This window comes from Helianthus annuus, chromosome 9, assembly GCF_002127325.2.
Source record: "Helianthus annuus cultivar XRQ/B chromosome 9, HanXRQr2.0-SUNRISE, whole genome shotgun sequence".
Classification (NCBI taxonomy): Eukaryota; Viridiplantae; Streptophyta; class Magnoliopsida; order Asterales; family Asteraceae; genus Helianthus; species Helianthus annuus.
In genome coordinates this window covers 119,260,432-119,286,949 of record NC_035441.2, presented here as the reverse complement: position 1 = coordinate 119,286,949, position 26,518 = coordinate 119,260,432, and the positions used below count along the sequence as shown (strand labels likewise).

The window sequence follows — 26,518 nt, the reverse complement described above, 5'->3', positions numbered from 1 at the left end:
GGGTCCTGAGTAGCATGGGCCTCGGCACCGCGTCCATGTACCTGGTAGGGTCTTGAGCTTGCAATTGCATCACAGAGAAGGCAACACTTAAGTCGGATGGACACAAGGCGTTGTAGCCGTACGCGGCAGTAGGTGTCGAAGGCGACTGACCTGCAAAGCCGGTGTACTGGGCCGATGGATGGTCGGCGGAGGTGTTGGGCTAGGCTGGAAACCCGTATCCGGCGAATGAAGATGGACCCGAAGGCTGTTTGGATTGTGGTCTGGGCTGCCAAGTGGGCTGGGTGGGGTACGGACAGGGCGGTGTGGCCCACCAGGCCCAGTAAGGGTAGGACTGCATTTGATGGACCCAACTGGATTGTGCACAGGCTGACCCGCGTCCTCTGCCTCCTCGACCAGACCGAAACCTACCCCTCCCCCATCCCCGTGAAGAATACTGCTGAGGATACGGGTTTGGGTTCGGGTTCGGGTTGGGGTGGCTGTTCGGCTGCTGCTATGACGACGAAGAAGATGGCTGGTTCGGTTGTTGGGTGACGAGGACAGAAGATGTCGTCGATTGACGAGCTTCCATCCGAATGACTCCATCTTGTAACATCGTGTGAGCAGTGTCCCAGTCAGCATTGTTCTGATGAATAAGCAGGGCATTGGTATCATATTCTTGTGGGAGTCCGCGAACCAGTTGAAGGACAAGGCGAGATTCGGCAACAGGTTGATCCACGTCTTCGAGTTGGTTGGCAAGATCGCTGAGGCGCTGACAATAATCATCAATTGACGAATAGTGTGCTAGGGTGAGGTTACAAAACTGGATTTCCAAGGCAGTTGCACGTGCCTTCTTGTTGCTAAGAAAAGTAATTTCGAGCTTGAGCCATGCAGCCCTAGCCGTGGAGACCTGTCCCAGCAAACGGGGAAGGAGATTGTCGGACACAGTGCTCAAAATCCATTCAAGGACCAGAGCATCTAGTTCGAACCAGGGAGGGTATTCGGGTGCAGTGTCTTTGGGTGGGTCAGTGCCGTCGATGTGAGCCAGGACCTTGTAGGCAATAGCGTGTAACCCGAACAGTTTTACCCAGGAGGTGTAGGTGACGGTTTTGCCATCCACGGTGCGTATTTTGGATTGAATGTTGGTTACCGAATACGCGGGGTGAAGGGTTGTAGGTTTCTCGGCTGTAGCCGAGGATTCAGGGGTATCAGTATCTCCTGGCATTATCGAAAACGAAGAAGAAGACGGGGATATGGTCGGCGTTGATTAGGGTTAGAGAGCCGTAGCTCTGATACCATAAAAGTGGTCTATGGTATTATTAATTGATGATCATAACAATACAATACAATCCCATTATATAGGGAATTAATACAAGATAAGTATGGAAACAATTCTATCTCATAATCTATACAAATCAATTCTAAATATACTATAATGCTAAGAATACGCAAGTATATACATTAGAAATACTAGATAACTTGTCATCCTCAGATTCTTCAACAGAAGACTCAGAATGAATTCTAACCACTCTTTTAGTTGGGGGGATGAGAATAATAAACAAACTCATTGTTTTGAATTAGCATATTCAAATATAACTAATCCAAATTCAATTTATATCAAAGGAAAAATCTTTTTCAAAGGATATAAACAATTGCTCTACATTTTTATGTAGATACAGGGGCAAGTCTTTGTTTAGCAAGCAAACATGTAATTCCTGATGATCTATGGGAAAGCACTCCCAAAGATATTAAGGCAATTATTGCTAACAAAGAAGTCATTAAATTAGATAAGGTTTGTAGAAATCTTATAGTCTATTTTTCTGGAGAACCATTTACCATTCCTACTATCTATCAACAAGACTCGGGTATGGATTTACTTCTTAGAAATAATTTCTGTCAACTTTCTGGACCTTTCACTCAATGGTTAGACAGAATATCTTTTCATCTTAATCAAGAAATGATTTTGATTAAAAAGATTACAAAAGCTTTTCAAATCGGAAAACCAAATTTTCTTGAATCCATGAAAAAATATTCAAAGATAAAACAGATTCCTGGATATTGTTCAAGAGATTATAAAACCGGAAAGAATATTTTTACTTGAAATACAAAAATTTCAAAAAATTGAAGAACTACTTGAAAAGGTTTGTTCAGAAAATCCTATTGATCCTGAAAAGTCCAAAGATGGATGAAAGCATCAATAGAACTTATAGATCCAAAAACTGTTATTAGGGTAAAACCTATGAAATACAGTCCACGGGACAGAGAAGAATTTAATAAACAAATTAAGGAATTACTTGATTTAAAATTAATTATGCCAAGTAAATCACCTCACATGTTGTTGATGCATGGAATGTCTGTTGACTACGTCTGCATGAAGTATTAGGTCAAGATAGGTCAACATAGGGTCTAGAAAGTCAAAAACATGTTTTATTGTAGTTTCACTTATATGACATGAAGGTTTCGCTTATAAGTCAACATGAAGGTTTCGCTTATTAGTCATGGTCATTCAAACGAAACCTCATGGAGTATATATAGGGTTCATAAGTGAAATCTGGTCATTCGTGTGTGTATGTTGAAGCGGAACTGTTGAGAGCATTTGGTACTAGAACTCTGTCAAATCTGATTCAAATTGCAATTAAGAGAAGGAATTGAAAAGGAAAAGCTGTGTTACTTCGCATATATTGATTCGCCTTTATACGTGAAGATGAACTATCTAAACTGACTGTTTAGGGTCGTAACACGGTCCAACAAGTGGTATCAGAGCTCAGGACGAGGAGTTCATACTACTACAGCTTGAATCTGCAGAAATCTCTCATTTCTACTCATTTTCTCTCATATTTTTTCAGTTTGAAGTGGTTCCTACGGTTGAAATGGCCTGAATTTTGACTATATTGTGTGTTATACAGTATTAACAAATCCTAGAAAGTCTCAGGTTAAAATTCAGACTAAAACATGGTGAAAATTGGTTAGAACTAGGTTCCGCTTAAACGGACATTGAAGGTTCCGCTTGAAAAGACCTAGTTTCGCTTGTAAGACCTAGATCCGCTTGAAGGTTCCGCTTGAAATACTGCTTTCGCTTATATGTTCCGCTTGTATGACATAGTTTCGCTTGAAACTGCCAGTTAGTTCCGCTTATTTGAACGTTTTGCTTGATTGGTTTCGCTTGAAGAAAAAAATTAGTTTCGCTTGTAGTGACAGTCTGATAGTTTCGCTTGTACGAACACTAGTAGTTTCGTTTATCCGGACTTGTTGGTTTCGCTTATAAAGACAACTTGCTAGTTTCGCTTATCAGTCATACTGTTTCGCTTATTTGTCACAGTTTTCAAAACCTTGAAAATTTTTCTAAGTGTTGATTGATTTTGCAGGTACGTTCACAATGGATGATATTTTCTTGAACCCGTTCAGCGATATGTACGCGTTTGCAGGAAATACAGGAAACGATGATACATCGTCAAGCAATACAAACGAGAACCCGCCAAAAGAAAAGAAAAGGGAAGCTTGGGAATCGGAAAGTGCTTTTGGAACATTCAATAAACCCCCAAAGCTTATGGCTATCGAGGAGTACAGTCGGTGGTCCAGAAAGTTTGAAGATTGGATGATGGCTTTTGCATTTCCAAGTTGGAAAAGTTTGAAGAACGGATATGATAATGGAAACAAGAATGGTGAAGCATTAACATCATCTGATGAGATTGATTCGTTTGTAGCCGAACAAAATGTGTGGCTTTGTTGTTCCAGTCTGTTCGGGAAGACATCATTTCTTTGATTGATTATTCAAATGCTAAAGATCTGTGGAACAAACTTAGAGCAAAATGTTTAGGAAGCGAGGAAATTGTGAAAAACAAACGAAAGCTTCTTAGAAAAGAATTTGATCTTTTTGGATGTCTGAAAAACGAGTCGGTTTGTAAAATGATAGAACGTTTTGGTCATCTGAAGCTGGAATTAGCAATACATGGTATCAAATATTCTGATGAAGAACTTGTTGACAAACTGTTCGATTCATTACCAGATGAGATGGATTGGAGATATTATGCGCTGATGTTGAAGAACACTATTGCTCCTGAAAATTTGAAACCGGATTTGGTGATTGAGAGACTTGAAAGTCACGAACTGGAACTGAAGAAGACATACAAAGTCAATCACTCATCTTATCAACAGAATCTGGATCTATATTATCCGAAGAGCACGATGCCGAAAGCTACTTCTCCCAAGACTGCATTTTCTGCTGAGAATGTGTCAACAGCAAACAAAGAAAGTCAAAGCAGTGGAAACCACAGTGGTTATCACAGTGGATCTTCATCATCTGCAAGTCATTCTGATGCAAAGTTTCAGTGCAACATCGCAATAGATTTGAAGAATGCTCAGAATTTTGACGAGGAGTCGGCTAAGCAACAAATGGTTTTCTTGGCGTCAGTGTTGGAATCATATGAAGGGTTGGTGGCTGGTAAGATCAGGAACACAAATCTGACGAAGGAAGATTATGATCAGATAGATCCCGAAGAAATGGAGCTGATAGATATTCGTTGGGCTATGGCAAGTGTTGTTCGTCGAGCACAACGTTTTATGGAAATTACCGGGAGGAAGACGATTGGTGGTCCATCTATTAAGCTGGGGTTCGATAAATCCAAAGTGACATGCTTCAAGTGTAAGCAGAAGGGTCACTTCAAACGCGAATGCAGAAACGCTTATGCTGATGAATCGGAGAACCCTTTCAAAGATGATTACTACAAGAAGGCGATTTATCACCAGAATAAATCTGAGCCGCCTAGATTGAAGCAGGCTGAAGATAACAAAGACAAATCTAGAGCTCTTGCGGTGATCTACGATGATGAGGGGTATGATTGGAGCAAAGAAGTTCTACCGGAGGAAGACGCAGTTGGTTATGCGTTTATGGCGAAAAATGAACCTATTCCGTGAAAAGACAATCGTACTGAAGAGCAGAAGTATAGATACAGAAAAATGATCGCTGAAAACAAGATCATTAGACTGTCTGGTATCTATTCGGAAGCAAAGCGAGCAAGAAGATGGGATCCGGACAGAGAGTGTTATCTTGATCCATATGGAAACATTGCGATCGACGACAAAACACTCGATATCGAAGCTATCATCAAGGAGTATAAAGAAGAAGATGAGTATTGGCAAAACAAATGGTGGGAACTCCAACCGAGAAAATGAAAGAAGAAGAGAAAGAGAAAAGGAGAAAGAAGAGATCGAGAAAGCAAAGAAGATTGATACAGACATTATCGATACAACGCATGAGTTGACTGCAGAGAACCTGGGAAAATGGCCGACAAAGTGCTGGCTGCTAAAGCACTTGAGGTAGACTCTAACTCCGTGTCTGAGTCAAAAGGCCAGGTCAGTCCAAATTCGTCAACGAATGCATCAGGTAAAAAGATCGAAGGAAATGCTGATTGCAAAAATTGCAACAAAGAGTGCAAATTTTGTAACACTGTCACGTATCTCAACGATGAGAAAGTTAAAAATCTGACAGCAAAGGTCGGAAGCGTGAGGATCAAATCCTTGGTCGTGACAAAACAGTTAAAGCTTCAACTGAACGGATAAGAGAATTAACTGCTCAAATTGAAACTGATAAAATTGAACATGAAAAAGTTAAACGTGAAAATGAAAAGTTAATTCTTGAAAACCGTCAGATTTCTGAAAATTTTGAAAAACTCAAAAGCACAGTAAAAGATAGTGATGATCGAAATGGTAAAACTTTTAAAGAAAACGAACATCTAAAAGCAGTGCTGAGAGTAAAAGAAGAATCAATTAACAAACAACTGGATGAAATCGCTAATTTGAAACTTAAGGTTCAAGAGGCTGAAATTGAAAACGAGCGAATCCAGTTGAAGCTTAACAGCTATAGCTCCGCAAGCTTTGTGTTGCAGCACATTGTTCCCAAACCCATCGGGAAAAACAAAGCTGGCGAAGACGTGTATTCTAATGGAACCGGGGTGGATTTTCACAAAGTTCCACCGCCGATTTTGCATAATTACACGAAAAAGGAATCTGGGTTGGTTGAACTTGAGGAAGTAAATGAATTTAAACTTCCGGAGAACATTGATGTCACGTTCACATCTTCCGATGACGATAGTGTCCAAAATGATGTGGTAAAAGGTGTTGTTGAAAACGTGTTAAAACCGGATGGTGACACTACTGAGGAAGATGGGTGTTTCTTGGACAAATACATTCCGAAACAAAAGTCCAAGAACAACTTAAGTGAAGAATCAAATCTTGTCATGTACAAGATGTTGGGTTCGGATAAGTTGTTTTCGGATTCAGAGTTTCCGATCGAGAATGTAAACTTGAACAAATTGACAAATGTTTTCAAACTGGTCAAAGTTGAATTGTCAACAGTGAACAATCTGAGTCAAAAGAAAAGTAAAATGAAGTTTGAGAAAGAAAAGGTTTACAACAAGAAATCTGTTAATCCACCGCGTTTTTACAATAACAACAGAAACAACTGGTCGGGTGGTTATCAGGGGGTAAATCGTATCAGAAATGGAATGCTCAAAACAAGAGGTTTGTCGAGAAGAAACAATTTGTGAACAGTTCAAGTTCACTTGCTGATGAAGAAAAAGAATTTTTTTTCAAAATCAAACAAAGAGTTCTTTGAGAAAAGAGCTTCTCAGTCTCAGTCTGAAGGCACAAGTCGAGTGGCTGATACTCGAACTTGCTTTAGATGTAATCAAGTTGGTCACATTCCACGAAAGTGTACCAATGTGAAGCCTAAGACTGAAATTGTGAAGACTCAACAGAAGAAAGCTGAAGTGAAGGGTAAAACACCAATCGTTGTTGAGAAAAAGAGTATGAAAAATGAACCCGTAAAGAAGTTGGTAGCTAAAAATGACAAATTTTACAAAAGGGTTGCATTATCTCAACAAGTTTGGAAGCCAAAAAGTGAAAAGAAAATTTCAACTTCTGAGGTGATAAAGGCTGAAGAATCAATTACGGTTGATTATGATGCAAATTTCCCACCTCTCAAGGCTGAAAATTTCAAAATTCAAATTGCGAGAGTCAAAGTTACACCTAAGGCTGATGAGGCCTGGGTGGACTCCATGTTTGACTAAACAATTTGAATTGCCGGAGCTTCCTGGATAGCGAAGCATGAATCGGCATCTTTCTTGAAGTTGTTTAAGTGATAGTTTGTTATGTGCAGGATCTTCCGAAACTTATATCCAGATGGATCATGGATAGTGGAGCTTCGAGACATAGGACAGGGAAGACCGCGTTACTGTATGATGTGAGAAACATTAATGGTGGTTACGTTGGTTTTGCGGGTAATCAAGGAGGAAAGATTATAGGTGAAGGAACGTTATCCAATGGAATTGTAACGTTTGAGAGAGTTAACTACATTGCTGAGCTGGAGAACAACCTGCTGAGTATCTCCCAGATCTGTGACAGAATGTATACTACTCATTTCACTGACAAAGAATGTTTGATCTTGAAACCGGGATTTGTGATACCTGAGGAATGGATCATCATGAGGGCACCAAGAGTCAATGATCTGTACGTGTTAGACATGAGCGTAGCTACTACAACCACGGGTCAGGCTCATTGTTTTGTGTCCAGAGCAACTGAGAAAGAATCAAAATTATGGCACCGGAAAATGGGGCATATTCACCTAAGGAAGATGAATCATTTGGTGCACAATGATTTGGTCACAGGAGTTCATGTCAAAGGTTTTCATCTGGAAGGGGAGTGCATAAGCTGTGTCAAAGGCAAACAGAAGAAAAAGTCACACCCTACAAAGCAAGTCAATTCAGTTTCGAGACCATTGGAAAGACTTCACATGGATTTGTTTGGTCCGGTGTAGGGCTGGCATATCGTGTATACCCGTACACGATAAGACACAACACGATAAGACACGATACACGAAATCCTATACACGAACACGACACGATAACTTATCGTGTCCTTTTTTTCAAACACGAACACGAACACGACACGATATACACGAAAATTACTTGTTAATACCTGTTAACACGACTGTTCGACTGTTATACACGAAAATTACCTGTTAATACCTGTTAACACGAACACGACATGCTATCTGAGAGTTACAGAGGGAGTTTAGGGTTTTATATTTTTTAATTGAATGAGGAATGAAAATATAAAGGAATTAAGGAACTCACACACACATGGCTGATGAGTTTTATTTAATTTAAGTTCTTATCGTGTACTAACGGGTATTAACAGGTAAACATGTATGTAACCTGTTTATACACGAAAATTAACAGGTAATTTCGTGTCTACCTGTTTGGTACACGATACCTGTTAAGGCCATACACGATACCTGTTAACTTCGTGTAGGTTCGTGTCGTGTATTCGTGTATTCGTGTAAAATTGCCAGCCCTAGTCTGGTGAATGTCAAGAGCATAACAGGAGATTACTACTGTTTGGTCGTGACTGATGATTATTCCAGATTTTCGTGGGTTTCATTCTTGAAATCGAAAGACAAAACATTTGACAGTTTAATGGCGTTGTTTAAGAGAATTGAGAATCTGTACCAAAGGCCTATCATTAGAATTAGAAGTGATAATGGTACTGTATTCAAAAACAGTAAGATGGAAGAATTTTGTGATGAAAGAGGTATACTGCATGAGTTTAGTGCTCCGTACACTCCGCAGCAAAATGGAGTAGCAGAACGTAAAAATCGGACGCTAATCGAGACGGCTAGAACTATGCTCGCAGATTCTAAGTTACCAATTAATTTCTGGGCTGAAGCTGTTTCTGCCGCATGCTATACGCTCAACAGGGTTCCTACTGTCAAGAAGTTCAACAAGACGTGTTTTGAGCTTATCAATAACCGCAAACCGAATTTGAAGTATCTAGAACCGTTCGGGTCACCCTGTACAGTTATAGAGCCTCATGGAAAGTTTGGTCCAAAGAGCATCGAGGGAATCTTTGTTGCTTATGCCAATCCAATGCGACGTGTCTTCGTTCCAAACGAGAAGCGGATTATTGAAGCAGCGAATGTTGAATGTCAAGGTTACACTATGCCGCCACAGAATCCTGGTGATTCATGGCGTTATCATTATGACAAACTTTGGGATTCGTTTGACATGACAGAAGAATCAGAGGAAGATGAAGATTTCTTTGATAAGCTGGATATTTTGCGAGAGTATGAGTCGCAGCTCAGGTTCCCAGCGGAGTATTCTAGAAGACCTCGGGAAACTTCAAATGATGATGAAGCAGGTCCTAGCAATGCTGGTGAACATGATGATGAAGTTGCTCCTGGTAATCAATCGGAGGTGAATGATAATCAAGAAGCTAAAAACATGCCAGTTTTTTATCATGGTGATTCAGACTCTTAGGGGGAGCAGATCCAGTTTTCGAGTCAAACAAACCAAGTTGGTGAACAAGATGCAGAACAGAATGTTACTAATCTGGAAGGAAGTGTAGATGTTCCAAGCGAAGTGATGCCGCGAACCCTTTCTTATCATCCAGAGGAGTTGATCATAGGAGAACTGCATTCAGGCGTTCGTACAAGACGTCAAATAGACCAGGGCTTAACATGTTTTTATTCTACAGTAGCACCTTTACAAACTGAATTTTCATTAAGTTGTTTTATCTCGCAGGTCGAACCGAGAACTTATAAAGAGGCGCTTACTGAAGACTCTTGGGTCATAGCGATGCAAGAAGAGCTAAGTCAGTTTGAAAAGTTAGGAGTGTGGAAATTAGTGGATTTACCGGATGGTCAAAGGAAAATTAATACAAAATGGGTTTTCAAATGTAAGAGGGACGACAGAGGAGTGGTTGTAAGGAACAAAGCTCGACTCGTTGTTCAGGGCTTTAGTCAACAGGAAGGGATTGATTTTACAGAAGTCTATGCTCCTGTAGCATGACTAGAGGCTATCAGAATTTTCCTAGCATTTGCGTCTTGGAAGAATTTTAAAGTATATCAGTTGGATGTTAAATCGGCGTTTCTTTATGGGAAGGTCAAAGAGGAGGTTTATGTCGGTCAGCCGCCGGGCTTTACTGACCCAATCCACAAGAACAAAGTTTATCTGCTGGACAAAGCGTTGTATGGTCTACATCAGGCACCGAGAGCCTGGTACGAGACTTTGTCTCAACACCTACTCGCTAACAGTTTTATCAGAGGGAAAGTGGATGCCACTCTCTTCACTAAAGAGGTCGACGGACATCTTCTGATCGTTCAGATTTATGTAGATGATATAATTTTTGGGTCAACAAATGAGAAATTGTGCAAAGATTTCGAACAGGTGATGGAGCAAAAATTCGAGATGTCATCAATGGGGGAGATGAAATTCTTTCTGGGTTTACAAGTTGAACAACTACCTGAGGGAATTTTCATTCACCAGACGAAGTACGTGCATGATATTCTAGAGAAATTTGGAATGTCAAGTTCTACTCCTGCTGCTACCCCTCTTGCGACTAATCATGGGATTCACCCAGATCTCACCGGAGACAGGGCTGATGAAACGTTCTACCGTTCCATGATAGGTTCTTTGATGTATCTGACTGCTTCACGTCCTCATATCATGTACCCAACGTCCCTCGCAACAAGATATCAATCTAACCCGAGAGCTTCGCACATGATCATTGTTAAGAGGATATTCCGTTACTTGAAAGGCACACCCACATTGGGGTTGTGGTATCCTAGAAAAGGCGAAATTACGCTCGAAGGGTATTCCGATTCGGATTTCGGAAGTTGCAAAGTCAATACCAAATCAACAACTGCAGGATGCCAGTTCTTTGGACCTAGATTGGTTACCTGGCAGTGTAAGAAACAAACGTCTGTGGCGCTATCTACATGTGACGCGGAGTACGTTTCTGCTAGCAGTTGCTGCTCTCAGATCTTGTGGATACAGCAACAGATGCGCGACTACTGTCACACCCCTAATTTCCACGTGTCACCGGTGGGCCCGGTGGGGGATTACGTGACGTAGTTGATATCATTATATGTCAAACAACACAAATTATAATGCACAACGGAAGCAAATGAAAATAGATTTATTTCAACTATTAATTGTAATATCAAGTATCACAACCAGTCAAAATAGATCCACAGGCGGATCGAAGAAAAAGAAAGAAATTGTTCAACAGATACATGCATCCCAAAAGCTTGCGAGACTCTACGATGCTAAGGAGAAACCCGCCTATTGCGTATAGCACCTGCACTTAATCTTTTTGGGGAAAATACGTCAGTTTGCACTGGTAAATACAATTTAACTGACTCATTTTGAAAATATTTAAAAATTGGTTTTGAATGCACAAGGCACAAAACATTTTATAACTTGGGAATAATTAATCAAAGTTAAACTTGTAAAAGATTTACATGTTTGTTAACCGTTCAGTCGCCCGAGTCGTATCGGGTTTAAGGTTAAATGACACACCACATGGTATAAGTCCGCGGCGGGAAGCCAACGTTAATACCTTAAAAATAATGGACATAATACCGGGTGTACGCCTACACCCGGGTGTCAAGGTCGTGGCCAAAAATGATGCCAAGGATATCCGGGACATGGTCATTAATCTCCCAAAGGCATAAAAACAAACAACACCAAGTTTTTAAACGGGTCCCATTGATAATACCCAACTACTAATGAGATGGGGTCAATCGCCCGACCAAGCGGTATTTTATATACCGTACCCCCAAGCCCGTATAAGGGAAAATAAGTTAAAAGTATTTACCTGAGCAAGTATAACCACAAATTCAAAAATGCACGTGTCTTTTACTGGGCTCCTATTCTGGAACGAAGGTTATAATAACCTATTAGAATCCTAACGGGTCTTTTAACATAGCCTAAGCTTAGACCGGTTAGTTTCGAAGAATAAATATGGTTTAATCGCGAGGAATGCGAAAACCGGGAAGGAATGTGATTTAGACCCTACAAGCTTGGATACTTGTATAATATGGGTAAACTAAACACATTCTGAATTTTGAGACTTAGATGATATGGTTTGACCCGTTTCGGCTAATATGCGTGAACTAGTCACATAAGCCGATCCGAACGCGAAAGTGCGTAACGAGTAACCATATAAGTCATATGCAAGTTTTCCTGAGATTATATGTACCAAATATATTGTAATATCAGTAAGGTATGTCCAAATATGCCCCAAATGTTTTCATATGCCAAATACGCCTCATAAGGGCATTTTGGTAATTTTACATAGGCTAAAAGGGTAAAAACGGAAAATCTGAGTTTCCAACTTTAGTCTACTGTTATAATATATATTTTTATAAAATATATCAGTAGGTATTAGACCTTTTATATATAAACTCGTTCTGACATATACTATGTCGTAAAAATGCCTAAAAAGGCGATTTGGAGCCATTTCCGGATTTTAAAAGAAAAGCCGATATTTTTATATTTCCAGAAGGCTCAACATATCATATTTAACATAATAAATCAGTAGAAAAAGGTTTGAGGTCAAAAGGTTTTGTAAAACTCATTTTAGGACCAAAAAGGGTAAAACCGGCATAAGCCGAAATAAGCTTAGACCCTATAGTTATGCTCAGCCTAAAAATGAATAAAAATCTTTAAAATTCCCAAAATATTATTATATAACAGTGGGTATAAAGTTTTGGTATAACATTCGGGTTTAGATAGGTTATGCGTTAAATACGCTAATTATTTATTAAGAAAGCTTCTAATCACGCTAACGAGCATAACTCTTAATCTAGACCTCAAACTGATGTCAAATTTTGGGGACAACTTTATATTTCAGTAACTAAGGTGTCTACCCTTTTACATTTTCAAAAATTATAATTTTTGGACATTCGGGCATAATGGTCATCATATGGGCATTTAATGGAAACATGCATATGAACAAGATATCTAATGAACCACATTGTATGATCACAGGAGGATATACTAACATGTTAATAGGTTCAAAAGAAGCTCTAAGGTATTTTTAATCTTAACTAAAACGGGTCAGAACTGAAAGTCAAAGCGAAAGTCAAACTATGCGACTTTCGGTTCCGAACCGGGTCTAAACAGAAAATTGTCGAGTTGAACATGTTGGAACATGTTCTTATACTTATTACCAAGTTATATTAATGTTCAAACAGGTTACATACAACCTACATTGCTAATTATGCGTTAATTCGAAATTAAGCATTCTGTTGACTTTTTATAATTAGCTTTGACTCGACAATTGACATGCTTAGAGTGGGAATCTGGAAATACCCTTTTAAGGGTTTGTTACCCACTTAATTACCTTCCTAAAGGTATCTTTAATTCGTGATTAGACAAAGCACATTATGCTTAATCACGAAGTCAAACCTTAATTACGACGGTTTGACTTTTACTTAATTAGCTAAGCTAGAAAGGATTAGAGATGGTTAAGGACACTTACAAGAGTCCTAAGATGGATTAGAGAGTCTAAGAAAATGTGTTGGTGACCAGAGGAGCTCCAGAAAGTCTTTAGCCAAATGTTCCAAATTAGCAAGTTTCAAAGAACACACTTGAACTCTTTATATAGTGAACTAGATGCCTTAGGATCTTGCCAAGCAACTCTAGGATAGTTACAAGATCATCCCAGATGTCCCTAAGGGTCTATATACTGCCTAGAAAGCCCATAGAATCGAAATGTTACGTTTTAAGTCGGTTAAATGCATTGGACAGGCAGCTGTCCAAAACTCACTGCCAGCGACGGTCTTACGGACCGTAAGCTTGAGGCCTTACGGTCCGTAAGGACCTCTTGCGGACCGTAAGCTACAGGGGTTACGGTCCGTAACCGGCCTTACTGAAACGTGGTTCAGGTGCCTTTCTTACGGACCGTAAGCCTAAGGCTTTGCGGTCCGTAACCGATCCTTGCGGGACATTCCTAGGTACCCTGCTTACGGACCGTAAGCCTGGGGCCTTGCGGTCTGTAAGCGATGGCAAGAAGACAAAAGTTTGAAAACTTTTAAGTCTTGACCATGCAACCATCAATGCCCGAAACATGCCTTTACTTTTCCGTTCGTGGGACCATCTTGACCAGCCATTGCATGGCTCATTTGCCCTTACATGTCCCCCATTTAATCTTTACTCAAAAAGGGACTTGTTACATGACGGAGATTTCAAAATTGAGTCTTGGACTCTCAATTACTTGGCCAAGCTATAACAATTCTTATTTACAAGAGTTTTATTTAAATTTAGGAGTAGTAACAACCTATAATTCCATGGCCCTTAATAAAGATAAAACTTTATTTATTCAAGAGCAACCGGTTATCGAATGAGATGATCATCAATTGATTTAAGGATCTTGGGATTTATAAAATTTGGGTCGCTCAGAGGTGATTTAATAACGTGTCGTCCTTGGGTCGTTCAGAGGTATTTTAAATAACATGACGCCCCTTTTTATTAGAAATCCTACCACATATTTCTTTATTAAATCCGGTTTTTCTGACATGTCTGTCACGGAGGACACGTGTCTTTATTCAATTGGACAGGAATTTTCGAGGTGTTACATCCTCACCCCCTTAAAAGAAATCTCGACCTCGAGATTTACTGAAACAATTGAGGGTATTTCTCCTTCATCGTGGATTCCAACTCCTACGTATAATCAGGACCTCTGCGGCCCTCCCATTTAACCTTGACAATGGGTACGTGCTTCCTTCGAAGCTTCTTTACCTGTCGGTCCTCAATCGACACAGGTTTTTCTATAAACTTCAAGCTTTCATCAATATGCACATCTGTATGCGGTATGACTAGCGATTCATCAGCCAGACATTTCTTCAAATTGCAGATGTGGAACACGTTGTGAATACCACTAAGCTCTTCTGGTAAGTTCAACTTATAAGCCACTGATCCTACACATTCGATGATCTCGAATGGTCCAATGTATCTTGGGCTTAAGTTACCTTTCTTGCCAAATCTCATTACCCCTTTCCAAGGTGATACCTTGAGCAAAACTTTATCGCCAACCTCAAAGTTGAGGGACTTTCGCTTACCATCAGCATAGCTCCTTTGCCTATCACGGGCAGCTTTTAGGTGCTCAGTGATTTGGGTAACTTTGTCAGTCGTCTCCAGGACTAATTCAGGTCCTGATACTTGAATGTCTCCTACCTCTGCCCAACAAATGGGTGTTCTGCACTTCCTACCGTATAGTGCCTCAAAAGGCGCAGCCTTAATGCTGGTGTGGTAGCTATTATTGTATGAGAACTCGATCAGAGGCAGGTGTCTATCCCAACTTCCTCCTAGGTCTATCACACATGCACGAAGCATGTCCTCCAGGGTTTGAATAGTACGCTCGCTTTGTCCATCCGTCTGAGGATGATAGGTTGTACTAAAATTCAGTTGCGTACCCAGAGACCTTTGGAAACTTTTCCAGAAGTGTGATGTATATCTGGTATCCCTATCAGAGATGATGGATACTGGTACGCCATGCAGGGATACTATCTTATCCATATACAGTTGGGCTAGCATGTCAGAACTGAAAGTTTCTCTAATGGGTAGGAAATGAGCTGACTTAGTCAGTCGATCAACTATCACCCAAATAGTGTCATTCCCCTTCGGTGTTTTAGGCAACTTGGTAATGAAATCCATTGTTACCATTTCCCATTTCCAGGTGGGAATCTCAGGCTGTTGCAGCAAACCTGACGGTTTCTGATGCTCAGCTTTAACTTGAGCGCACGTCAGACATTTAGCCACATGGGTGGCTATAGACTTTTTCAAGCCTATCCACCAGTAATTTGCCTTTACATCCTGATACATCTTGTCCGCTCCAGGATGGACGGAATATTTGGAACTGTGGGCTTCCTTTAGGATGACGTCACGAAGACCTCCAAAAATAGGAACCCATATTCTTCCATTCAACCTCAGGATTCCGTCTTTGCCATAGGATAACTGTTCTTCAGTCACTCCTAGCTTCTCATTAGGGTAGTTAGCTTCTAGCACTGCTTCCTTCTGTGCAGCTAACAACCTTTCATGCAGACTATTCCTGACCTCAATGCTTTTGGCATTGATTCTGATTGGCTTTATCCTTTCCTTCCTGCTTAGGGCATCTGCGACTACATTGGCCTTGCCGGGATGGTATCTTATTTCACAATCATAGTCTTTTAGAGTTTCCATCCAACGTCGCTGCCTCATGTTTAATTCTTTCTGGTTGAACAGGTGCTGAAGGCTTTTGTGATCAGAATAGATCACACATTTAGTGCCATACAAATAGTGCCTCCACAATTTTAGTGCAAATACAACGGCACCCAATTCCAAATCATGAGTGGTGTAATTCTTCTCGTGCACTTTCAATTGTCGCGAAGCGTAGGCAATGACCTTGCCTTTCTGCATCAACACACAACCCATCCCGGTGTGTGATGCATCACAATATACTACAAATTCATCAATCCCATCAGGTAACGTCAACACGGGAGCGTTACTTAATTTCAGCTTCAAAGTATCGAATGACTCTTGCTGCTTAGGTCCCCAGTTGAACTTGCTATTCTTGCGAGTCAGCAAAGTTAGGGGTGCTGCAATTCTTGAGAAATTTTCGATGAATCTCCTGTAGTATCCAGCTAAACCTAGGAAACTGCGGATTTCCGTAGGCGTCTTTGGCTCCTGGCAATTCATGACAGCTTCAACTTTAGCGGGATCCACTTGAATACCACGCTCACTAACCACATGTCCAAGAAATTGGACTTCTCTCAACCAAAACTCACATTTGGAAAACTTTGCATATAGCCTTTCTTGATGAAGCAGCTTCAGAATACTACGGAGGTGTTTCTCGTGATCAGCTTTACTCTTGGAATAAATGAGAATGTCGTCAATGAAGACGATGACGAATTTATCCAAGTAAGGTTTGCAAACGCTATTCATGAGATCCATGAATGCGGCAGGTGCGTTTGTGAGCCCGAAAGGCATCACTAGGAACTCGTAGTGGCCATAACGAGTCCTAAACGCAGTCTTGTGCACGTCTTCTTCCTTAACCTTCAACTGATGATATCCCGATCTCAGGTCGATCTTGGAGAAGTAGCTTGCCCCTTGAAGTTGATCGAATAGATCGTCGATCCTGGGTAGAGGATACCTATTCTTAATGGTAACTTTGTTGAGCTCTCGGTAATCGATACATAGACGCATCGAACCATCTTTCTTCTTGACAAATAGAATTGGTGCTCCCCAAGGAGACGAACTAGGTCTAATGAAACCTTTAGTTAGCAAATCGTCTAGCTGCGTTTTTAATTCCTTCATCTCCGTTGGCGCTATCCTATAAGGCGCTCTAGCGATAGGTGCAGCTCCAGGAATGATATCAAATTTGAATTCCACTTGCCTGTCTGGTGGCAACCCAGGCAGTTCTTCTGGAAACACTTCAGGGTATTCGGATATAACGGGGATATCTTCAATCTTGGGCTTTTGCTCATCAATGGTTACTTGTGCCATATAGATGACACAACCATTCTTCAAACATTGGGACGCCTTGAGCATAGACATCTGCTTAGGCAATCCATGACGCGTATCTCCTTGAATGGTGAGAGATTTACCAGATGGAGTCTTGATTATTACTTGCCTTCTACTGCATACAATCTGGGCTTGGTTATGCGATAACCAATCCATGCCCAATACTACATCGAAACCGGCTAATTTGAAGGGTAGCAGGGATAGAGGAAAAGAGTGGTTCCTAATGGATATAACACATCCATCTAACACAGTCGAGACTGTTTCTAAGGTACCATCTGCTAACTCTACCTCATACTTAGCACTAAGGGCTTTAATAGGCAATCCTAACAGCTCACAGAATTTACTATCCACAAAAGACTTATCTGCGCCAGAATCAAACAATACTCTTGCGAAAACGTCATTAATGAGAAACGTACCAGTTATGACGTTATCATTTTGGATGGCCTCTTGAACATTCATTTGAAAGACCCTGGCGTTGGTCTTCTTTCCTTCTTCCGCCTTCTTGGCATTCTTTGGGCAGTTGGTCTTGATGTGCCCTTTCTCATTGCAACTGAAACAAGTTGCATCTTTAACCTTCTTGCATTCAAGAGTCCGGTGTTCAGAAGACTTGCATATCCCACACATCTTAGACTGGGATTTCTGTTCAAACCTGCACCTCCCAAAATGGTGCTTTTGACAGGTCTTACACTTGGGCTTATCGCCCGACCGATGCTCGTTCCTTCTGGCCTCAGAGCCTTTTTTACCGTCATGGTTTCCCCTATGCTTCTTGTTTGATCGACGTGAATTATCATCTTCACGTTTTCTCTTGTCAGATTCCGAACTTCTTAGAGCTCTCTGTCTTGCTGCATCCTGAGTGAGAGACAGAGATAAGTCGGTGACAGATCGGAATGTAACAGGTCGCGAGGCCTTCACACTGGCCTTGATCTCTGAGGCCAAACCCCCAATAAAACGCGCGATCCTTTTTGGTTCAGGGGTTACCAGATAAGGAACCAATCTGGATAGGGTGTTGAAACTGGTGAGGTATGCTTGGCAATCAAGGTTCTTCATAACCAAGGATAGGAAATCGGATTCAATACGCTCAACCTCATGCTGAGGGCAGTAGTTTTCCTTGATAAGAGCAACAAACTGCTCCCAAGACATACTGTACAGGGTAGCTTTTCCAGAAGCCTGGATCAATGCTCCCCACCAGGCTAGAGCCTCACCTTTGAAAGACTGGGATGCAAACTTAACCATATCCCTCTCAGCACATCCACTGATGTCTACCACTGTCTCAATCTCATCAAGCCATGTCATACAGTCAACTGCCCCTTTCTCCCCTGTAAACTCTCGAGGTTTACATGACACAAAATACTTATACGTGCAACCCTTAGCACGTGGGGCTTCATCAACCACAAGCTTCTTGGGGTGAACACTGTTTTCATTTGAGGAATGACGATCCTCATCTTTCTTAGGTTTGGGAGGAGTAGGTGGCGGCTTGTTGCGAATCTCAGAATGATTCTTTGGTTTCGCATGTGGTGCAGACAGAGTTCTACTGCGGGTTTCACTGTACTCACTGTACTGTCGCGCTAAGGCTTTCTCAACCGCTTCATTCACAATCGCTTTCAACTCGGCACTAGTCACTAGGAACTTTGCATCATCACGGTTCTCAACCGGATGGCTATTGGCTTCCTCTGATCTGGTCATGTAGCTTCAACGCTACATATAATTAATAGACAAGATTTTCACTTAAAGGCTCTTTATAGTATTTTATGTTTTATTAACCAAGGTTTTAGATTGCCATTTTAGGTTAATTTATTAAAACATTAAGATGTTGTTATTATCCTATAATACTTTATTATTAGCACATAAGGCCTAGTCACAAAGACAGTTAAGATATTTAATAACCAAGATTTTACAGTATCTAGGTGTTTTAGGTCGAATCATAGTTCTCTATCATTAATTAACAGGGAGTCATAAGCTACCACTGTCTTTAGTCACGGAGGACATTCAATTATTGCCCACAGGCACTTCACTTTCAAAGAAGTGGTTCAATAATTTTAAGGGAATTTAAAATTAACCCAAATATACATGGCCTGTGTGACTTTACTGATTCACAGTTTGCCAAGAGCATTAACATACTAGATGTTAATGATTGGAATCTATTATGTGGGTTATACCATCTTGGCCAGGTTTGAATAACACAAAGGCTAGGTTTTACCTCTAAGATTCTTTTAGTAACTAACGCAGAATAGTCCTAAATTGAGATGTTAATTATGGATCTTAACCTAATTATGGAACTACCATCTTGGCCTTGTTTTATAAAGCTAGGTCCTGGTTCACTTTAGATTTTACCAATTAATTATAATGGCAGATCCTTTTAAATATTTCATTTATTTTCATATTTTATGCATGCAATTAATAAAATGAAAACTTAAAACATCTCACCAATTGTTTTAAAACAGTACAATAATTGCCCAAACGGGACTTCTACTAAAAATAAATAAAAATGCCCACGCAGGGGCGGGAAACAAGAACAAACCCACGCAGGGGTTAACTAACCAAACTTGCTCACGCAGGAGCGGAATACAAACCACATGCTCACGCAGGAGCTGAATACTGGAATAATAAGTCCACGCAGGGACTGAATGACAACATAAATAAAATAATCAGGGTTTTCAATGACCCCTCCTCTTCGACTTCCCCTTAAGCAAGTCTGACAGCCCTTTGAAGAAACCTTGCCGCTCTCTGCGGTCTTCACGAACTTCTTGTTCAACTTGGTTTAGCCTCTCGAGGACCTCCTGCTGAATCTGTGGCTGTGGCGGCTGATACACCGGTGGAGGAGGTGGCTGATGCTGGTACCCATAAGTCGGGTAACCAGTAGTCCATGGCCCTCCATATGGTCCTTCAGGATGAAGGGCATTGTAGTCCCGAGCTACTTGGTACGGATCTACCTCCGCATAACCATAGTGGTAGTTGTAGTGGGTGTGCGTTGGCTGCTCGAATGGGTTGTATGCCGCTGACCCAGCATACGCAGGAATCGGGTTATCGAAACCCAAAGGTGGTACCACAGGTATTGAGTTAACATCTGGTATAGGGCTTGACGGACCACCATTATATGGGTCCTCTTCCTCCTGAAGTGGCGGATAATGGCTGCCACTTGATGGCTGGGGAGTACTAATCCGAACTCCACCTCGCACGGACATCCGTGCGTTCGACCTTCTTCGCCTCGGTGGCTCCGGAGGCGGCTGCTGCTCTACTGGCGGTGGCGGCGGCGGCGTAACTGCCACAAATTGATGACCCACCGAAGGATCCTGTTGCTGCTCGTGATGCGAGTGCTCAGACGGGGTGAAATACCAATCATACTGGTTGAATTTCTCCATAAAACTGTCCGGTCCGCGGTATGGCGATCCATGGAATGATGACCCATCTGAGATCTCAATGGGATGATTTGGCGTTCCTGATGCAGGCTCCACGGGGTCAGTATCCTCATCCATGTCGCTTTCCCCTGAAAAGTGGTCTTCTAGTCCAAGTGGGTTAAAACCCACAGGTTCTGGCAGAAGGTTAGCCGGGTTAAATCGGCTTTGGAAAACGGGTGTTGGGTCGCCAAAAGAATGATGAGAGTTGGATCTCTGAAGAGGTATGAAAGCTGGCGGCTGGTTGTTGGGCTCGTTTTCAGAATGGGGCCCAAATGAGTGTTGGTACGAAGGAGAGGAGCTAAGGGATACTGATCGCCTTCCGGGTTCGACATAGAGCCTTCATGGCTCTTGCGGGCTGGTGCTCATGGTGATGGAAGGAGTACATCGATGCGACGGCCCGGCCTCGTGATCATGACCTGTCACGGGTCCTTTGCCTCTACCGCGAAGGAATCTGGGTGGCATGATGACCTGCATACGATAATCAGACAACAACAACATAATAAAAGACTCAAAAATAAAACAATTCAGAGTTTGTCCTATGTTCAATGTCTAGACTAGGAACTCGAAGAATGTGCAATTTGTGCACTGAGATTAAACACAAAAGGCTAGTGTTTAATTCACTCAGTGTTGGCTCTGATACCTACCTGTCACACCCCTAATTTCCACGTGTCACCGGTGGGCCCGGTGGGGGATTACGTGACGTAGTTGATATCATTATATGTCAAACAACACAAATTATAATGCACAGCGGAAGCAAATGAAAATAGATTTATTTCAACTATTAATTGTAATATCAAGTATCACAACCAGTCAAAATAGATCCACAGGCGGATCGAAGAAAAAGAAAGAAATTGTTCAACAGATACATGCATCCCAAAAGCTTGCGAGACTCTACGATGCTAAGGAGAAACCAGCCTATTGCGTATAGCACCTGCACTTAATCTTTTTGGGGAAAATACGTCAGTTTGCACTGGTAAATACAATTTAACTGACTCATTTTGAAAATATTTAAAAATTGGTTTTGAATGCACAAGGCACAAAACATTTTATAACTTGGGAATAATTAATCAAAGTTAAACTTGTAAAAGATTTACATGTTTGTTAACCGTTCAGTCGCCCGAGTCGTATCGGGTTTAAGGTTAAATGACACACCACATGGTATAAGTCCGCGGCGGGAAGCCAACGTTAATACCTTAAAAATAATGGACATAATACCGGGTGTACGCCTACACCCGGGTGTCAAGGTCGTGGCCAAAAATGATGCCAAGGATATCCGGGACATGGTCATTAAGCTCCCAAAGGCATAAAAACAAACAACACCAAGTTTTTAAACGGGTCCCATTGATAATACCCAACTACTAATGAGATGGGGTCAATCGCCCGACCAAGCGGTATTTTATATACCGTACCCCCAAGCCCGTATAAGGGAAAATAAGTTAAAAGTATTTACCTGAGCAAGTATAACCACAAATTCAAAAATGCACGTGTCTTTTACTGGGCTCCTATTCTGGAACGAAGGTTATAATAACCTATTAGAATCCTAACGGGTCTTTTAACATAGCCTAAGCTTAGACCGGTTAGTTTCGAAGAATAAATATGGTTTAATCGCGAGGAATGCGAAAACCGGGAAGGAATGTGATTTAGACCCTACAAGCTTGGATACTTGTATAATATGGGTAAACTAAACACATTCTGAATTTTGAGACTTAGATGATATGGTTTGACCCGTTTCGGCTAATATGCGTGAACTAGTCACATAAGCCGATCCGAACGCGAAAGTGCGTAACGAGTAACCATATAAGTCATATGCAAGTTTTCCTGAGATTATATGTACCAAATATATTGTAATATCAGTAAGGTATGTCCAAATATGCCCCAAATGTTTTCATATGCCAAATACGCCTCATAAGGGCATTTTGGTAATTTTACATAGGCTAAAAGGGTAAAAACGGAAAATCTGAGTTTCCAACTTTAGTCTACTGTTATAATATATATTTTTATAAAATATATCAGTAGGTATTAGACCTTTTATATATAAACTCGTTCTGACATATACTATGTCGTAAAAATGCCTAAAAAGGCGATTTGGAGCCATTTCCGGATTTTAAAAGAAAAGCCGATATTTTTATATTTCCAGAAGGCTCAACATATCATATTTAACATAATAAATCAGTAGAAAAAGGTTTGAGGTCAAAAGGTTTTGTAAAACTCATTTTAGGACCAAAAAGGGTAAAACCGGCATAAGCCGAAATAAGCTTAGACCCTATAGTTATGCTCAGCCTAAAAATGAATAAAAATCTTTAAAATTCCCAAAATATTATTATATAACAGTGGGTATAAAGTTTTGGTATAACATTCGGGTTTAGATAGGTTATGCGTTAAATACGCTAATTATTTATTAAGAAAGCTTCTAATCACGCTAACGAGCATAACTCTTAATCTAGACCTCAAACTGATGTCAAATTTTGGGGACAACTTTATATTTCAGTAACTAAGGTGTCTACCCTTTTACATTTTCAAAAATTATAATTTTTGGACATTCGGGCATAATGGTCATCATATGGGCATTTAATGGAAACATGCATATGAACAAGATATCTAATGAACCACATTGTATGATCACAGGAGGATATACTAACATGTTAATAGGTTCAAAAGAAGCTCTAAGGTATTTTTAATCTAAACTAAAACGGGTCAGAACTGAAAGTCAAAGCGAAAGTCAAACTATGCGACTTTCGGTTCCGAACCGGGTCTAAACAGAAAATTGTCGAGTTGAACATGTTGGAACATGTTCTTATACTTATTACCAAGTTATATTAATGTTCAAACAGGTTACATACAACCTACATTGCTAATTATGCGTTAATTCGAAATTAAGCATTCTGTTGACTTTTTATAATTAGCTTTGACTCGACAATTGACATGCTTAGAGTGGGAATCTGGAAATACCCTTTTAAGGGTTTGTTACCCACTTAATTACCTTCCTAAAGGTATCTTTAATTCGTGATTAGACAAAGCACATTATGCTTAATCACGAAGTCAAACCTTAATTACGACGGTTTGACTTTTACTTAGTTAGCTAAGCTAGAAAGGATTAGAGATGGTTAAGGACACTTACAAGAGTCCTAAGATGGATTAGAGAGTCTAAGAAAATGTGTTGGTGACCAGAGGAGCTCCAGAAAGTCTTTAGCCAAATGTTCCAAATGAGCAAGTTTCAAAGAACACACTTGAACTCTTTATATAGTGAACTAGATGCCTTAGGATCTTGCCAAGCAACTCTAGGATAGTTACAAGATCATCCCAGATGTCCCTAAGGGTCTATATACTGCCTAGAAGGCCCATAGAATCGAAATGTTACGTTTTAAGTCGGTTAAATGCATTGGACAGGCAGCTGTCCAAAACTCACTGCCAGCGACGGTCTTACGGACCGTAAGCTTGAGGCCTTACGGTCCGTAAGGAACTCTTGCGGAACGTAAGCTACAGGGGTTACGGTCCGTAACCGGCCTTACTGAAACGTGGTTCAGGTGCCTTTCTTACGGACCGTAAGCCTAAGGCTTTGCGGTCCGTAACCGATCCTTGCGGGACATTCCTAGGTACCCTGCTTACGGACCGTAAGCCTGGGGCCTTGCGGTCCATAAGCGATGGCCAGAAGACAAAAGTTTGAAAGCTTTTAAGTCTTGACCATGCAACCATCAATGCCCGAAACATGCCTTTACTTTTCAGTTTGTGGGACCGTCTTGACCAGCCATTGCATGGCTCATTTGCCCTTACATGTCCCCCATTTAATCTTTACGCAAAAAGGGACTTGTTACATGACGGAGATTTCAAAATTGAGTCTTGGACTCTCAATTACTTGGCCAAGCTATAACAATTCTTATTTACAAGAGTTTTATTTAAATTTAGGAGTAGTAACAACCTATAATTCCATGGCCCTTAATAAAGATAAAACTTTATTTATTCAAGAGCAACCGGTTATCGAATGAGATGATCATCAATTGATTTAAGGATCTTGGGATTTATAAAATTTGGGTCGCTCAGAGGTGATTTAATAACGTGTCGCCCTTGGGTCGTTCAGAGGTATTTTAAATAACATGACGCCCCTTTTTATTAGAAATCCTACCACATATTTCTTTATTAAATCCGGTTTTTCTGACATGTCTTTCACGGAGGACACGTGTCTTTATTCAATTGGACAGGAATTTTCGAGGTGTTACAACTACGGTTTGCAGTTTCTTAGCACACCTCTGTTTGTTGATAATGAGGCCGCAATAAATATAACTAAAAATCCAGTACATCACGCTAAAACTAAACATATAGAAATTCGTCATCACTTTATTCGCGATTGCTTCGAGAAAAAGTTGATACGAATCGAAAAAATCCACACTGACGAACAAAAAGCTGATTTGCATACCAAAGCTTTTGATAAACATCGGTTTCAATATTTGTTAAAACTTAATGGTATGAAATTGCTTTCGGTGTCGGATGGAATTGTGAGCGTTGATGAAAGTACTGTTGCGGATGACGACGAGAAACAATCTGCAATGGTTTGTCAATTTTTTACGTGTTTTGGTATTTAGGGGGAGTATAGTTAGTTGTATATAGATATATTTTCAGAAAATACAAAAACAGTAAAAAATGGAAAAATACAAAAACATGATAAAATTGAAAAAGAGCTTGTGTATATAGGGAAAATGATAGTACATCGGCTAGACAATTACAATATGCTAAAGAATTATAAAGACTAAATGAGTTAAACAGTCTCACTAATGATGTGTCGATAGGTTTTCGCACATTTAGTAGATTTATTCAGGATATAAACCTAAAATTTCAAACTTGTGAAATTCGTGGGGAACACTACTTGAATATATAGGTAACCCCTGAAATCTCGTTTGAAAGGTCTCGTATTCTGATATACTAGGTTTTTATACTCAATGATGTCTGGGGTATTATTCCGGGACTTCTGCTGAACAGAAGTTCTGACCTAGTCCTTGGCTAATACTTTCACCAAAATGTTTGAAACACAGCATAAACCCTCAGCATGCAGATGAAACAATAAAATTGATAGTCGCTGCTGTTGTAAGCTAAAAGATTCTCTAAAAGGGGACATACTGAAAAGTCGAAGCTGATATCTCTCTGCGTATACGGAAGTATCGACCTGAGATCCCTCGGCCCTCGCATACCTAATTTATGTACAGATATCATTGTAGTATACGTACCTGTAAGACTGAATATTGGGATTCTGGATACGGGAGTATATTCAAGAGGTGGGACACATGAATTGAGCTAAGTTCTTAAAACATCTAAAATCGTATCCTGAATAGATTGAAATCTGTGTGAGAATTTAAGATGGATCAGTATATCGACAATCGAGGTGAATTGTTTAAGTCTGAGTATGTAATTAAGCTTAACGGTACTAGTAATTTGTCTGAAAAGCTGATATGATTCCCTGACACGCTCGCCAAAAATAAGTTTGTATATAGTTCAATTTCTTTATTTTTCTGCAATTTAAGTTTTCTGTTATTTCATTTCTAAGTTTAGAACACATTAAAAATCCAAAAAGATTTTACAATTCTGCTTTAGTTTAGACAAACCAGAGTAGAAAGTTGATTGTCTGATTCTTGAGACTTGAAGCAGATGCAGGAGATTCTGAGCTAAGAATGAGGAGAGCTTACTTTGTTAGAGTTTGAAATGTTTTCAAAGATAAAACAAGTTCATTAAGTTGATGCTTGTTACATTGTTTTAGAAAATATAAAAATGTTTTTATAAAATCAGTTTGATTCGTCAGATGATCAGCCAGGGTCATTA

At 40.4% G+C, this 26,518-nt stretch overlaps 1 protein-coding gene across 1 annotated transcript; it reads right to left on the bottom strand.

Annotated features, from left to right (window-relative positions):
- Window positions 1-490: 490 nt before the first annotated feature.
- On the bottom strand, window positions 491-19,001 carry LOC110876208. Its single transcript, XM_022124384.2, has 4 exons — window positions 18,729-19,001; window positions 18,005-18,167; window positions 17,591-17,680; window positions 491-1,194 (listed from the first exon to the last, which is right to left on the bottom strand). The coding sequence occupies exons 1-4, from the start codon at window positions 18,999-19,001 to the stop codon at window positions 491-493; spliced, it is 1,230 nt and encodes a 409-aa protein (XP_021980076.2).
- Between the last annotated feature and the right edge of the window lie 7,517 nt (window positions 19,002-26,518).